The sequence below is a fragment of the Pelophylax lessonae genome (assembly GCF_965119305.1).
Source record: "Pelophylax lessonae genome assembly, contig: HAP1_SCAFFOLD_1278, whole genome shotgun sequence".
Classification (NCBI taxonomy): Eukaryota; Metazoa; Chordata; class Amphibia; order Anura; family Ranidae; genus Pelophylax; species Pelophylax lessonae.
The window spans coordinates 2,536-19,796 of NW_028119111.1; the positions used below are offsets into that span (position 1 = coordinate 2,536).

Sequence of the window (17,261 nt, forward strand, 5' to 3'; positions counted from 1 at the left end):
ATCCGCTGAGAGTGTGAGCCAGTCCATACTTAACCCCCTCCACAGCCCAGCGATCCAGTGAGCGCTGAAGTGGTAGAGCAGAGAGCCGGAGACGGACGGTCACTCGCTGCTGGCTGAAGACCGAGAGCTTAGGCGATGAGCAGTGTTTGTTTTCTCAGCTCTCGTTCTTAGAGGTGGAGGGGGATAGATACAGCTGGGATTGGTGCTGCACCCATCTAGGCAAGTTGGATTGTTTTTATTTATTTTATTTTTTTTGAAAAGCCCATTCTTCTCTTTTAGGTGCTCAGATTTCTTTTCATTCAGAGAAAAAACTAATATTGATTTTTTTTTTTTTTTTTTTTTTTTAGGAACGGACAAGTTTGGCTTTGGGTTTGGAGGAACAGGAAAGAAGTCTCACAACAAGCAGTTTGATAATTATGGGGAGGTAATTCCATTCTTTCTCTTTGTAGTGGGGGACATATATTCTTCATAAGTTAAACAAAGAAAAAAGTTGGGACTTTAAATGAGGCTTCGCCTGACTAAGGCTGTGTGCCTCCATCCCTATTCATGAAAAAATTGGGGGAAGGGGAATATAAATGAAACGTAGTAAGGCTATCGGTATGGTTTGTAACATATAATAAAATAATGTGTGAACACTTCCAAAACATAGTAATGCAATACAAAGAGCCGATGCCCCAGCGTCCCTAAATATAGGGGAAAGGGGTAAAAAAGAGGGACAGTTGGGACTTTATATGAAGTGCATACATGTATATGTATGCACTTCATCGGCTCTTTGTTTTGCATTACTATGTTGTAGAAGTGTTCACACATTATTTATTTTATTATATGTTCCAAGCCATGCCGATAGCCTTACTACGTTTCATTTATATTCCCCTTCCCCCAATTTTTTCTTCATAAGTTACAAAACAGCGGGCAGTCTTGTTTATATGCGATTTCCAAATTTAGGATTTTTTTTCTAGGTCTGTTTGTCACCTTTTGTAAGTAAAAGCTTTACAGCATGGGTGTCCAACCTTTTGGCTTCTCTGGGCCACATTGAGTGTAGAGAAATTTTCTCGGGCCGCATATAAAATGTATACTATATTTAGGGTATATAAGTAAAAAAATGCCGCCGCGCCCTTCCCACGCCACCGTGGCCCCCGCACTAATTTAACACAACTAGAGGATGATCAAATGAAATTGAATCAGTATACAGAGGTTTACTTCTTCTAAATGATAATAAAGGAACACTCTAACCACCATGACCACCTCAGTGATTTCAAGTGGTCATGGTGGTAGGAGTCAGAAACACTGCACATGCTCCCCCCCCCCCCCCCCCCTCTGAGGCAGCCTCTGCCTACCGTTAGTTGGAAGCTGCTGTGGCCGTGCCCCCGACCTGACTTCCTTCCTCCCTATCAAAAATTGTCAGGGGGCAGTGGGCCGCATGTGGCCCCCGGGCCGCAGGTTGGACATGCCTGCTTTACAGACTATTATATTTACTGTCATTTAAATAGTGCTGATATGGGACACATTGGTCTCTGTCTTAATGTCTACAGAGCAATATGCTTACCTTAGGTAGATAAAACCCAAGCTCTATATCTCTTACAGTCAGATTATCTCTATGCACTGATTGACATTCTGAACCTTCCTTAGCAGCAAGTAGTCCAGTCTACCGTGGTTATTGCTGTTCATGGTACTGGGCAAACAATCTATGCAGCTCTAACCACACATTACATTTAGCAGGAAATGATTAAGGGCTGCATATTTAGTAGATAACTCTTGGCCTTGAAAATTGGAGTTCTTCTCATTCTGGGGGACATGCACTCCTTCTCAACAAATTTAGGCTATCAGAGCAACAGTGTTTCCTGGCAGCATGTGACCTATTTGTATTGGGTAACAATTCACTTTGTGAATAGACCTAGGCTTTAAGTGCTGAAAGGTTTTATTGCTGAGAGCACACCAATCGGTGTACGAGGTGTAAAAATGTAATTCATGTAATTCCCGCAGCGTGGCGCTATGGTGATGTCACACGGCCATTTGCCCCGGAGCGTGTTCTGACATGTTTTAACTTGCAGTTCAAGTCCACATACAAAAAAAGGAAAAAAATAGCCTTTGTGCAAATCTCCATGAAGCGCCCTGGCTTGTGGATGTAAAAGTCACCCACAATCCGGTTAGCCAACAATAGTGGTGCTGCTGCTCTCCACTACATCCACTGGGAAAAGGCAGAGGGTCTATAACACAAAAGGAGAGAGCAACTTGCCCTAGTGTAATGCGGTTCATTAAAAAGTGGCTAAAACCCATAACCAAATGCACTCACATGGTTCCATAAAAATAAGGCATGTCTTTATAATTGTGAAAGTTGTACCATATGAATCATAAGTTACAAAAGTGCGCTAATAACAAACAAAAAGAACAAAAATGTCCATATGTAGTGTCTGCTGGAATCAGCAGCTAAAACAAAAGTCTTTACATCCAGGAAAAAGTTCTCAAATGAAAAAAGACCAGTTTTGTGAGGATTAGGGAGTGATGAAAAGGTGGGTGTGACCTCTTCCCAAACGACAATCCAAGATAAGTGACTTCAAAAGCTTATATACATGTGATGACACCCAGTGATAGGAGGGGACTCTTACCACAATAAAGAGAGATGTAAACATATACTGTGCTATCCAAGAGTCCAAACGGTCAGCTGAATGAAGCGGAATCTGGAATGGAGTGGATCAACCATCAACTTCCAAATTATAGGCTTCCAAGCATGGGGATATTGCCAAAGAGATCGTGCCAAAAAAGAGAAGAGGGGACTATAGTGCATTACCTCCAATTTTATTAATAGAAAGAAGTAGAGTAACACTTACAAAGTCCAGATGGGTAAACAGCATGTATTGGTAAAGTCATGGACGCCTGCAGTACGATCCGAGACTGTTAGCAGCACGGCTAGCTCCCCCCATATAATTGCTGTTCCTCCTCGATGGCCACTCTGGGGTCTGGGTGGTAAACACCTCCAATGAGGCCAGCTGACTTCCAGATTCCCTGGGAGCAAGGTGGGCGTGACTAGACAAGGGAGGCCACGCCTCTGAAATGCATTGTGGCAACCGCTACGTGTTTGCCTATCCCCGTGTCCTTTTGACTATGCGTGGCGCCTGCTGGAATGGGCGCATGCGCAGTAGCAGCAGCACGCAGATGACCAAGCCGGCTCCTGGGAAACCTGGCTGTCAGCTGGCATCATTGGAGGTGTTTACCAACCGGACCTTAGAGTGGACTTTTTTTTGTTTTTATGTCTGGATTAACATTACATTTTGCATGAAAACTGGCAAAAGTGCGAGTGAAACTTTAGCTTTGTTACAACAGGCTTATGGTGAACATTCAATGGAGAAATCAAGTGTTTTTTGAATAGCATAGGTGGTTTAGGAAGGGGCATGAAGATGTCCACAATAAAGCAGTGGGCAGCCAAAAACGCAAAGGACGGATGCAAATGTGTTCACTACGAGCTCATACAACATGGTACAATGGTCAACCAACATTTTTACTTGGAAATTGTGAAAAGGTTCCAGGAATCTGTTCGGAGGAAAAGACAGAAACTCTGGCCTGACAAGTGGATTCTCCACAACGACAGTGACCAAGCACATGATGCGTTAGCTGTTTGTTGAGGATTTAAAATCCTCCTGGCTTTCTCTCCTCACAGTGCTGTCGGGACGGGCTAGACAGATTCTGATTGATCAGTGCCGTCCATGTGACGCTGCTGACCAAGTAGAATGCCTCTTCCCTGTACGTGCTGAGAGGTACTGGGGGACTACTTTTTAAAGGGGACAACAGTGGCTAGTGCATAAGTAAGTAAGCATTATTTTTTTATTTATTTTTTTTTTTTTTAATAATCCATTTATGGAATAAAATTTGGTATAATAAATCTCGTATATGGGTTTAAAGGTCTACGCTGAACACAAAGCACATGGTGAAGTCCATTATGCCCTGTTGGTCTGAGTCCACTGCTGGGTTCCAAGCACTCCAGGTTTTGTAGCATCTCCAAGTGACCTCAGCAATATCCTCAACTGAGTAGGTGGCTTGGAAAAGCTAAGATGGGTTTTAAAGTAATTCTAAAGGTTGTCTCATCCGATAATTTTTGGTTCCCTCCTGCTGGCGGTCCTGGTTCTCCCTGCCAAGTGCCCCCAATAGCAAACCATTTGCTATAGGGGCGTGGCTTGCTCCCCCTCCACTCCCCGCTCTCTCCTCATTGGCTTACTAGCTGTGATTGACAGCAGCTTCCGCTGCTGTTGAGAGAGAGAGGAACTCGGGATAGCGGCTGCTCTCATGCACATCCCTGGATCGGGATTGGGCTCAGGTAAGTATTGGGGGGCTGGGGGGAAGCTGCATCCAGAAGTAAAAAAAATAAAAAACCTTCTGACTTTAGAACCACTTTAGACATTACAAACCAAGTCCGGCTGAATGTGACTAATTATTACTAGCTATACCATGACCTAGATTAAGAAGAACCTTCACAGACACTCCCCGGGTTTATTAGAATATTTACTTTAATGCAAACAGACCTCAACACAATTATACCATATTTGCTAAAACTTAGATTAATTAAGATTAAATTAGACTAATTTTATCTTGTAAAGGGCATTGCAGTATTCTATGTAAACAATTATTGTCACGTACGATCTTACAGCTGAGTTCACATTTTGTACCCAACGTTATTGTTCTTAGTGTAACAAATTGCTGCAAGTGGTCCATTTTTTGAATTTTACTTTTCATTTTTAGGAGTTTACAATGCATGATACCATTGGTTGCTACGTGGACATAGATGGTGGTCGTGTAAAGTTCTCCAAGAATGGTGAGTGATTTCATCTTTTTATTAGGATTTGCTGTTTTTAGGAGCTTTTTGGATTTCATCTTTTTATTTTTTTTTACTTCTGTTTAGGCAAAGACCTTGGAAATGCATTTGATATTCCCTCGCACTTGAAGAACCAAGCAATATTTGCGTCATGTGTTCTGAAGGTAAGCACAAGGTCTTCCAGTCATTCCATTGTTGATGCATGAAAATCAAAGTTGCATGACAAATCGTACCCAATGTTTTCCAATGATAGCCATTCATATATGTGTGACCTAAAGTCGCAGCAACTTCATAGTAGTTCATGCACTACTTTGGTCCGACTTTCATGCAACTTGAGGGCCATAGACTTCAATTTTAACCCTCCAAAGCTGCATGAAGGTCTTACCTGAATGTTAATACAACATTGGGTCGCACACAGCAGAGGGACAACAATTCACATCCAAGTCGCACCCATCCAAAGTTGCACGACTTTGGAGTCGTACAAGTGTGAATAGAGCAATAAGCAGACTTACTCTAATGGTGCCACTGTTGGTTAGTCATCCACAGTACTAAAAATGACTAAGTTGTGTGCTTGGGATAGCCACGTGTAATATTAGCAGATGTAGCACACAAGATATCCATCTGTGGCAAGTAATGGAATTCTAAAAAGATAATGGATGGCATTTATAGCTTCCGTTACCAACTTGAATGAGTTTGTATTGGTCCATTAAAAATTTAGGACAAGCCAATGTGTTTGTGGTTTTGGGTAGAGCGGGGAAGGATTAGAACTCCAGTGGGGTTTGAGAGATTTACTCTCTCCTGGCTACTGACAATGGTTTTACTAAACAGGAAGTAAGAAAAAATCTGCAACAGGGACGCAGACTGAAATAACAAAAAAACAACCTTCTCTAAGTCTCCTAAATAAAAGCATTTTATTTGTCTTTGTTGCTGTTGGAGAGTTCTGCTTACTTCCTGTCTGGTATCATTTTTTTACAGCAGGACAGGAACTGTGAAGAAATCTCTTAAACGGTTAGTTTAACTAGTGGTGCCCTCTGAAGAGCGATCCACAGGCTACATTCACATCTAGGCGTTGCTATTTTATAAGTGTTTTTCAGGCGTTTTGATAGGTGTTTTTACAAGCGCTTTACAGGTAAAACGCTATATATGGCTTTTCCAGTGTTTGCATTAAGTCTATGGGGCAAAAACGCCTGTAATCTGCCCAAAAAGAAGCTTGTGTACTTTTTGGAGCATCGGGCGTTTTGCTCAAGGCGTCGGAACGCTCAGATGTGAACAGAGGCCATTGAAATGAACAGGATTTGTCTTGTTGGGCGTTTTTTGAGCTGATCCTTAGAGCTGAAAAACTCTCCAAAACGCCTACATGTGAATGTAGCCTAAAACCTCTCTCAACCATACCAGTGCCTAATTGGAAGGATACAATTAGCCTAATGGATCCCTGGATAGCAATAAAACTGAAGAAGGGGTTCTAGATTTTTTCCCCACTCTATCTAAAACCGAGAAGAAGAGTTTAGGTTGGACATACACTTTAAGTAGAATTATTTTACCATTGTTGATGGGTGACATAAATTCTTTAATGCAACATTATATCCTAGCTTATGTGGAACCTTTTGGTTATTTCAGAATGCTGAGCTGAAATTTAATTTTGGAGATGAGGACTTCAAATTCCCACCTAAGGACGGGTTTGTTGCTTTGTCTAAAGCTCCAGATGGCCACGTAGTCAAATCTCAGAATGCTGGTATGTATAAAATTCAGCTTTTTTTCCATATTCGGTCTGTCACTTTTCTAGGTTAGGAAATGAAAGTCAATTGCTTTGTGGCATAACTGTTGTGCTGCTGCTTCCTCTACTAGTCTGAGCTCTGCTGCACAATGGGTTGTAAAAGACTAATGTAAAGGTAGATTTCAGGTACTTGCACAGCTTTCATAAAAAGTACTTTTGATATCTTAAATACAGAGCTGAATGAATTTGTCTGGTTTCTATCTGCCTGTAGCAGCTCGGCTATAAGCGTAGCTTTGCAATTAAAAAAATGTATTGCTCCGATCACTTGGTTGATTTAGTATCTATAAAGCAATGGTTTCCTGTAGCACATGATTTCTATGGAGCATGACAGTAAGGGATGGATTTACCTAAACTAGAGAGTGCAAAATCTGGTGCAGCTCTGCACAGAAAGCAATCGGCTTCTAGATTTTTTGTTAAAGTTTAATTGAACATGCTGAAGTTTGAAGCTGATTGGCTATCGCCCGCAGCTGCACTTGATTTTGCACTCTCCAGTTTTAGTAAAGCAACCCCTAAGGCCCCTTTCACACACTCCGTCCGTTGGACGGAGTCAGTTTTTCTCAGCGGGGGATCGAGCCGCCGATCCCCCGCTGAGCAGCAGGAGGACAGCTGTGTCTCCGCGTTGTGTGCGGAGACACAGCTGACAGTTCCCCATGCATCTCTATGGGGGAGATCGGATGTCAACGGACCGTCAGTCCGTTCTCACCCGATCCCATCCGATCCGCTGGATGGATGGAAAATAGGGTTTCCATCCATCCAGATTTGACGGATCGGGTCGGATGTCAGCGGACATGTCTCCGCTGAAATCCGATGCCCCATAGGAATGCATGGGGGGACCGTTCAGATCCGCCAAAAAAACGGACAGGCGGATCTGAACGGTCCGCCTGTGTGAAAGGGGCCTTACCGTGTATAAGGTCTGGTTCACACCTGTTCGTTTTTCAGTTCGTTTCAAGTTTTGCAGAAAATAAGTGGAGGCCATTTAACATGGTTTCCTATTGATCACTTTCACAAGCCAGGGACATTTTTTTTTCCTGCAAAGGATTATATTTTTGGTTCCTTAGACTTCAATAGAAAAGTATCAAACTAATTTCTGGTACATTCTTGCTGGTTTCTCTCACATGACAACAGACACCTCCTAAAAATGCGTCAAAAACATGCGTGAAAAAACGTAAAACGCACCAGAAAAATGCAAAAACCGCAAGCAGCATAGGTGTAAACCAGGCCTTAGGCCAGATTTCTGCAGCTACAGACACCTGGCATGCCAGATATGTTCCAATTTTTGAGAAGCACATGCATCTATAGAGAATATATGTACACAGCATTATCTCATAATTATCCACATTTAACCAAGACATCTTTATTGATAAATTCATAATTGGACTAAGGCATTCACATTAGTGAGACTTGTCTTGTGATTTTGGACACCTGAAGTTGGATGACAAGTCGCAGCCCATTGATTTCAAGGACTCCTGTTCCAGTCTGTGCAACTTAGAAAAGGTTCCTGCACAACTTTAATGTGACTTTCCAGAGTGCAAAGTTGCATTAAAAAGCATGCGACTTTGGAGTTGCACTAGTGCGAACGGAGTATCAAGGATCAAAAACATTTGAAAAACATCAAATCATATGATCTAGTAAAGCGGTTCTTCAGTGACCTGTGGGAAAATTTAAAGTTCGCAGCTACAAAAACTGTAGCTGCTGACTTTTAATAAACACACACTCACCTGTCGGAGGAGGAGGAGGAGGAGGACTGGGTTAGTCCCCTCTCAGAGATACGATTGCTCTGAGCTACTGTGCTCTGCTTGTGTTTTCTTAGTTTACTCTGTGTATTTTGGTCCCCCCCCTCGCCCAAGACCTACATGTAGGTTTGTAGATTTCCATCCAAATTAAGGTGACGCTGGTAGGCTCATTAGATTGTCGTCTTTGGGGATGGACCAGATATGTGCCCCGCAAACCATTGCGGAATTGTACATTTTTTATAAGACTTAAAGTGAATGTAAAGCCCTGTTCACGAAATCTGACCTGGGCACATATATCTGTAGTGTTTACTTATCTCTCTCCAAAGCCCTAAGTCCCATGTCTTTCTGCTGCTCTGTTCCTCTGTTATCAGCATGATAACTTCTGACAAGTTCTCTGACACAGGAGATAAAAGCAGCTGGAAATTTGTGTCGTGGAGGTAACATAGAGACAGATGAGCAGAAAGCTTGTCTTTTCACAATATAACTTTACAAGTGTCTTCCTTCCTCTGCCTATGTGGTGAGTGCTTTATCTCCAATCAGCTCACATACAGTGTATGCTAATGTAGCAGAATTCCCAGCCATTGTGCTGGATGTGGGTCCGCCTGGGTTACCGCTAACAACAACAGCATATTTAAGCATGTTCTCCAAGTGTGAGCACTGAGACAATGACCAGTCCTGTATCTTTGGTTTTTTTTGTTTATTAAGAACTTGGATAGGAGAAGGGATGAGTGGGATACTCCTTTGGCTCGACTATGCACAATTTACTGGGGACAACTGAAAAATGCTTGTTGGCGCTGGCTTGATGCCTGTCAATGCCGGTTAACGCTGGCCTGCTGCCTGTTAATACTGAACTGACTTCTGATCACCTCCTTGTGACTTAAAATCCTTTTTGAAGCTCCCTTTTGGCGCTCCTTGCTGAGGTAGCTACTTTAGCACTGCTGAACACTTGTACGCTTCAGGGCCCGCACCGGCACCCTCTCTCACACACTTATCTTCAGGGCTTAGACACTGGTACCCCCTTTCCTAAGCCTTCTCTTCTGGTTAGCTGGCTCCCGGATACCTCGGACCTTCTGGAGTGGTCCCCTATCTTAGGCAGACCCCTGGGCAGTTTACAGTACTCACGACACTGCTTTCCTGGAAACCTCGGCCCAGCAGCTCCACTCGGTCCACAGCACACCGGATCCTTCTCTGCAGTTCAGCTCAACCTTCCGTCCTCTAGGCCGACTGCCCTGGACACTTTCCTCACGCTGACAGGAGGAGAGACAGCGGTCACCCCTCCCCCCCTCCTGGGACTCTGCTTCCCGCCAAAGGCCCCTGTCATGTGTCCCCCTCAGATTTATACCCCATCCCAGGATACATTGCAGCAGATTCTGCCCTCTGGGATAGATACAAGCCCTGGAGTGCCATTGGTCAGGTTTCCTCCACTGTCCAATAAGATCCCTCATTGGACATAGTGGGGAGACTCCCCAAGCTCAACAGGCACACCTAGAAAACACATGACAGCCTAGCTGAACAATCAGGCCCCCTCCCCTGATGAGCAGACAGGGCCTCCCTTATGGTTTTCCTAGCACCTACCTAGGAGGGTGCTACACTAAGACAGGAAGAAACCTTTCTAACACGATGTGCACTTTCTAAAGAGTATAGAAAGCTGAAGACAGCAGATATACATGTAAAATGAATGTAGGGAGATTTGTCTCATCTCTGTGTATCATCTAAGGCTGTTCACGGAGTATATTTGAGAGTTCACATCCACTTTTAAGCCTGGTACACACTCTTTTTTTTTTTTTTTTTTTTTACCCAGGGGGTTGAACGAAAAAAAAACAAGAGCTCAGGAAGAGCAGCTGTACTGACTATGATGTTAGTACAGCGATCTCCCCCACTGAGCGATTTGTGTTCTGACAGAGACGGCCCCCTGTCAGAATACTCCGGTCAGTGCTCTCAGCCATTGGCTGAGTCCGGGAGACGGTTGGCATATCTCTATCAGTCATGCCCATTTGACAGAAGCCGGCTGCCATTCACATGACCGAAGGTCAGCCGATTTCTACTGAACCAGCCGATGCCACCCAATATTCAGCCCATGTGTACAGCCCTTTAGGTCCTTCCTTTACACCTGTATTTACCATTTTCTAGGTTTGATGTTATTCCACCATGTTTACTGATGTCTGCTATTATGTGGTGTTTTTATTTCAGGAAGTGCCCAAGTGAGCCAGGCAAAGAATCTGCCTAATGCACCAAAAGCCCTCATTATTGAACCATCCCGGGAGCTGGCAGAGCAGACTCTGAATAACGTCAAGCAATTCAAGAAATATGTGGACAATCCAAAGCTGAGGTGATCACTATGAGCAGGCTTCTAAATGGGGTTACACTTTTCAGCTAAATAAATAATCATGCTACACACTAATTTGGCATTTGACCCTTAATTGTGTTAACCAGGGCATATATTTTTGTTCCTGGCTTATAAACTTCTACAGTGTTTGATTGCTCCTACTTCTCCAGATCTCAAAATGTGAATAGCGACTGTTAATAGCATCTTTTTTAAGTAAAATTAGCCCACACACAGAAACATGCCTGCTTAAAGAGGAGCTCCAGTCTGGAAAAAATAAACATTAAAGTAAGCAGCTACAAATACTTTAGCTGCTGACTTCTAACATAAGGACACTTACCTGTCCAGGAATCCTGCGATTTTGGCACACTGAGCCGATTTGTCAATAGGTTTTTTTGTGCAGGCGCCGGCATTGTAAGTAAGGGAAACCGGCAGTGAAGCCTTCGGGATTCACAGCCAGTTTCCTACTGCGCATGCGCGAGCTGCGCTGCGCTTTCTGAGTGGTCCTGCTATCTTTTGGGACCTGTGTGTGTCCCACAAGGCAGCGGGGGGAAGAAGGAGGGGTCGAAAATGCCTATCAAACCAGGTACCAGCTCCCCCCCCAAAAAAGTGCCAAATGTGTATGCATGAAGTTTCTGGTGGAGGTTGGAATGTTCTTGCCCCTCCCCCTCTTTATTCTCCGAACAAACTGGTTGTGTTTTTTATATATATATATATATATATATATATATATATATATATCTCTCTCTCTCTCTCTCTCTCTCTCTCTCTCTCATATATATATATATATATATATATATATATATATATATATATATATATATATATATATATATATATATATATATATATATATATTTTTTTTTTTTTTTTTCTCCTTTTTATGAAAACACCTTACACTTTTGTGAATTGTGCTTACTAGTTTAGACAGGACCCTATTGCAGAATTTATCATTCATTTAGAATTTGTTTAAAGTGGTAATAAACCCAGATGCAAACATTTTACTATATTGCAGCTTTCCAATTCTTAGATGTGGTGGTTTTTCTTTTTTTTTTTTTTTTCTTTATTTTCATCTCTTAATCCAGGCAGTAAGTCTGTTGTATTTTAGCAGCTCTCCTGCAAATGTAGCCCATAACGTGTTGAGACAAACCATTTACCACTGACTGGGAAGCTTACAATGATCAGCTGTTATTTATTCATGCAAAACCTTTGTTCCAAAAGAAAAAAAAAAAACTGTTGCTGTAACTGCAGCGTGAGACAGAATTTGGCTTCAATTTCTTAGGGTGTTTTCACACTTGGTGCGATTGCCTGGTCCGAACCCGAGTTCGATTGCTCCCCCCTCCCCCTGCCCCCGATGGACTGTGTTCACATTTGATTTTTGTATCCAAACCGCGGTACACTTGTGTCATTAAGCTGCAGCCGGCGCGTACTCATGTTGCTTGGCAACCGCTGTAAATGAGAAGGTGCCAAAATGGATAGAATTGCTTGCTTTGGTACAATGGCGTTCTCATCAGAAGCAAACCGTACTGGAGTTCACATGAACCGTACCCCAGACCACCCTTTTTAAGTGGACTCGGGTACGCTTCGCGGTTGTGCACCCGAGTTCAAAGACAGTGTTCACATCATCAAAAAGAACCAAATTCTGATGTCAATCGATCCCAGGTGTGCACCAAAAGTGCTAGTGTGAAAACACCCTCGGTGTATTTAAATCTGCTAGTACATTGAAAAGTCCCATCCCCCCTAACTGACAATGCAGCTGTCCAAAGGTGCCCCCTGTGCTCCTTCATCCAGAGTGGGGCGCTCTAATACAGGAAGTGTGTTAATGGCCAGATCGCCAGGGGAAAACAGAGGAAAAAATCCTAACAAAAGAAAACGAATGAAACCATCAAGTCTAATGATCAGTAAGCTGCAATGTATTACAGTTTTGGTATTGGGTTTAATACTGCTTTAAGAAAAGCGTGAAAAAAAATTGTAAATCTAATCTGTATTGTATGTATTGGTACTGGGATTTGGGACAATGAAGGAGCTTTGAGGGAATGGGTAAAGCTTGTTTTCTTTATATTGACTGAATACTGTTTATTAAAACCACCTGATTAAAAAGATGATGATGATATTTTATTGTGTAGGGAGCTCCTGATTATTGGTGGAGTAGCAGCAAAGGAGCAGCTGGCATCGCTGGAGAGTGGAGTAAGTTTATATATTTTTTCTTCTTTAGAGTGGTATTTTCATTAAGTAATATTAAACACACACTATTTCTGTATATGGGTGATAGCACTGTAATTATTTTAATAAAAAAAAACCCATCTAAATACAGTTTTCCGAATCGATATACAGCTGTCACATGACCCATATCTTTCCCAGCCTGTCTGCAGGGAAACCTAAGCAGAAGGAGCCTCTAGCGCTCTGCTGCTGGCCACATGTTCAAAATAAAAAACATCCTTTGAGATACAGAGTAAAAATAAATAATTCATATCAGTAAACTGTTTTAAATTGCCATACAAATATATATTTAAAATCAAATATGTATTATTTTTTGGAAATAACCTGGTGTGGGCAGATTTCTGCCAGTCACAGGCTGTGTCACGCCCCTCTGGCCTGTGTCTTAGAATAAGAGGGAGGTAAAGCCTCCATCAATCTACATGTAATATCCCACCCCTATTGTGTTCATCTGGTTAGTGGGCATTGAGGGGGAGGGAGGGAGTGGGCTGTCATTTACCACTGTGTATACGCCCACATGTGTGACTCTATAGTCACATGGGCTGCTCAGATGTGATAGGGAGGAAATGCTCAGCACAGAAGCTCACTGAAAACTGAGCATGTGCAGAGCTGCCACCACAGCTGCAAAATCCCTAGCTAAATTGGAGGGAGAGGGGGTTGCAGATAGGAAACCGCAGGATTAACCAGGTTTGTTTATGATGTGGTTTAAGTCGAACTTTAATACAAACTTTACTTGTGTTCCCAATAGGTGGATATTGTAGTGGGTACTCCAGGCAGAATTGATGACCTCATCTCAACAGGAAAACTGAACCTGTCACAAGTGCGATTTCTGGTGCTCGATGAAGCTGTAAGTTGTCATGTTCTTTACCCACTGGGTTTATTCTAATGTCCTGGTGCTCTCTAATGATACATGTCTTGTTCTATAGTGGTGTCTAGTTTCCTCTTTTCTGATCTCTCTGATGCTATGTTGTAGGATGGCCTTCTCTCTCAGGGCTATTCAGACTTCATCAACAGAATTCATCAACAAATCCCTCAGATCACTTCAGATGGGAAAAGGCTGCAGGTAAGACGTGAGGGCCAAACATCTCCTATATACACTGGTCAGTCATAACGTTATGACCACTCATCATAACCCATTAAAGCATAGACTCCACTAGACCCCTGTGGTATCTGGCATTAAGCAGCACCTCAAGCTCACGGTTATGTTCCTCAAACCATTCTTGGGTTCATCGGACCCGGCAACCTTCTTCCATTGCTCCATGGTCAAGTTCTGATGCTCTCTTTGCCCATTGTAGGAGCCTTGGTTCAGCATAGGCACCCTGACTATACACAACAAACTGCGATGCACTGTGTGTTCTGACACCTTTCTGTTATTCAGCATTCATTTTTTAAGCACAGTGGCTAAGTGTTTCCACCTAGCAGCACTAGGGTCATCAGTTCGAATCCCAACTACGGCACTACCTACCTGGAGTTTGCATATTCTCCCTGTGTCTGCGCGGGTTTCCTCCCACACTCCAAAAACATGCTGGCAGGTTAATTGGATCCGGTCTAAATTGGCTCTAGTATATGAACTGTATGTATGAATGTGAGTTAGGGTCCTTAGATTGTAAGCGTCTTGAGGGCAGGTACTGATGTGAAAGTACAATGTATATGTGTAAAGCGAACTGTAAGTGGACTGCAGTATATAAGTAACTGTAATAAATTTGGCCCTTGTCAGAGTTGCTCAAATCCTTACTCAATGTTTTCACTTTACCTGTCAGTGGTCATAATGTTATGGCAGATCGGTGAAAGTAAACTGTCATGCTTAACTGCTTGCCGACCATATCACTTACATGTAAGGTGGCTCTGCTGCTGGCATTTCTGGGCAGGGGGCGCACGCTGTGATTATACACAGAAGATGCTGATCAGCGGGTGCTGGCCAATGGATGTCCGCCGCCAGGAAGACACACAGGACAGATGACAGGACTATGTAAACAAGGCAAAGCTCTGTCATGTCAGCAGGGAATAAAATCTATCACATCCCTTAGTAAAAGCATCTCCCACAGTACACTAAAACACTGGTTAGGCACACATTTAACCTTTTGATTGCCCTAGATGTTTAACCCCTTTCCCAGCCAATGTCATTGGTACAGTGACCGTGCATATTTTTAGCACTGATCACTGTATTCGTGTCACTGGTTCCCAAAAAATGTCAGTGTCCGATTTGTCTGCCCCAATATCGCAGTCCTGCTATAAGTCGCTGATCGAGGCCATTGCTAGTAAAAAAAGTAAATAAAAATTCCAGTATATATACCATAGTTTGTAGACGCTATAACTTTTGCGAAAACCAATCAATTTACGCTTTTTTTTTTTTTTTTTTTTTACCAAAAATATGTAGCAGCATACATATTGACCTAAATTAATGAAAAAATTCAATTTTTATAGCAAAAAGTTTTTTTTTTTTTTTAATTGTCAGTCTTTTTTTGTTTGTAACGCAAAAAAATGTCAAAAGAAGAGGTGATCAAATACCACCAAAAGGCTCTATTTGTGGGGAAAAAAAAAAAGACATACATTTTGTTAGCGTACAGTGTCGCATGACCATGCAGTAGTTAAATTATCACAGTGCCGTATCGCAAAAAAATGGCCTGGTCAGGAAGGGGGGTGTAAATCTTCCGGAGGTTAAAAAAAGATGTGGGCTTGTCATTATTCAGAGCCTGACCTTGGACATTCACTGAAAATTGATTCTGAGCTTGTTTCGAAGACACATAACTGGCACCACATGGTAGCACTGCCTGATCTGCAGATAGGTTAGCAGATACCAAATTGACTTTATTCACATATGCACCCAAGTAGATGTATGCAGACTTGTCCAGTCTGTGGAGAATAATACAATGAATAAATTTGCAGTGGTTTTGAGTCCTGTATATTTTCATTATGCAGACACGAGGTAGATCTGAATAGGAATTTTCAAGTAAAATAAAGATGTCTTTTGCTAACTCTACAAAAAGGAATACTGACCAAGTACATTTTTCTGCCAGGAATGTAAACTCTGTGTTCATGATTTGACTTTTGTTCTGCTCAGGTGATCGTGTGTTCGGCCACTCTGCATTCATTTGATGTGAAGAAACTGTCTGAGAAAATCATGCATTTCCCTACCTGGGTGGATCTAAAAGGGGAAGATTCTGTCCCTGAAACCGTTCACCATGTTGTTGTCCCGATCAACCCGAAGAAGGATAAACAGTGGGAGCGACTGGGCAGCAAACATATACGAGTAGGTGCAGTGTTCTTGGAGTTCTGTGTATAATTTATTTAGACACTTAAATTACAAAAAATGGTGTTTTTATATAAATTTGTTTTATAAAAGAAGCCTGTTCGTATAGAAATATGGGATCTGTCATTGCTGACTTGATTTCATCTGTGCACACTTCAGGGCTGCCATCCTGATTCTGGCTTTACTCTCTAGCTCAGAGACTAACTTGGTAGTCAAGCATTCATAGGGACAAGAACTGTATGAGCAGAGACAGACCAGTGCCAGGACAAGGTTATCCGGTGCCCAGGGCAAAAATGATGAACTGAGCCCCCCATCCTTCATTTTTTCAGCATTGAGGGCACTTTCGTTAACAAACTCCTGCATTGGTGCCAATTTTGCAATAATAACCCTCAGCATCGGTGCCAGTTTCTGCAATAATAACCCCCAGCATTGGTGCCAGTTTCCACAATAATAACCCTCAGGGGTGGTGCCAGTTTTGCAATAGCCTGCAGTGGTGGTTCCCGTTTTGCAATACTAACCCTTTGCATTAGTACCAGTTCTGCAATAATAACCCCCAGCACTAATGCCAGTTTTGCAATAATAACCCCCAGCAGTAATGCCAGTTTTACAATAATAATCTCCAACAGTAATGCCAGTTTTGAAATAACCCTCAGCGTTGGTGCCAGTTTTGCAATAATAACTCCTAGTGTTGGTGCCATTTTTGTAATAATAACATCCAGTGCTGGTGCCAGTTTTGCATTAACTCCTAGTGTTGGTGCCAGTTTTACAATAATAACTGCTAGCGTTGTGCCAGTTTTCGCAAAAAAGTAACTCCCAGCATCAGTACCAGTTTATGCAATTATAACCCTCAGCACTGGTGTCCTGATGCCCCACTTACCCCTAGGGCTTCTGCTCACTCCACCCCCGTCCTAGCCCGAGACCCTATATATATGTATGTCTGTCTGTCTCTCCCACTTGCATTATCTGTCTCTTTCTCTGACTGCTTCTTTCATTCTGTCTCTCTCCTACTCTTAATTTATCAATAAAGGCCTCATTTACACTGTATGTGCATAAAAATATGCAGACTTGACTTGCATAAAATAGTGATGAGTTTATTCTATGTTTGCAGTTTATAAGTCCATGATTTCTCATGTTCCTCTCAGACTGTGACATACCGTGAC

At 42.5% G+C, this 17,261-nt stretch overlaps 1 protein-coding gene across 1 annotated transcript; it reads left to right on the forward strand.

Moving 5' to 3' along the window:
* Positions 1-347: 347 nt before the first annotated feature.
* On the forward strand, positions 348-16,101 carry LOC309544150 (ATP-dependent RNA helicase DDX1-like; the record flags this gene model as incomplete). Its single annotated transcript, XM_082276521.1, has 9 exons — positions 348-424; positions 4,732-4,804; positions 4,892-4,968; positions 6,422-6,536; positions 10,502-10,640; positions 12,761-12,821; positions 13,600-13,698; positions 13,825-13,914; positions 15,913-16,101. Coding segments are annotated over 9 exons (920 nt in total), but the record flags the coding sequence as incomplete, so codon positions are not given.
* Positions 16,102-17,261: the final 1,160 nt, after the last annotated feature.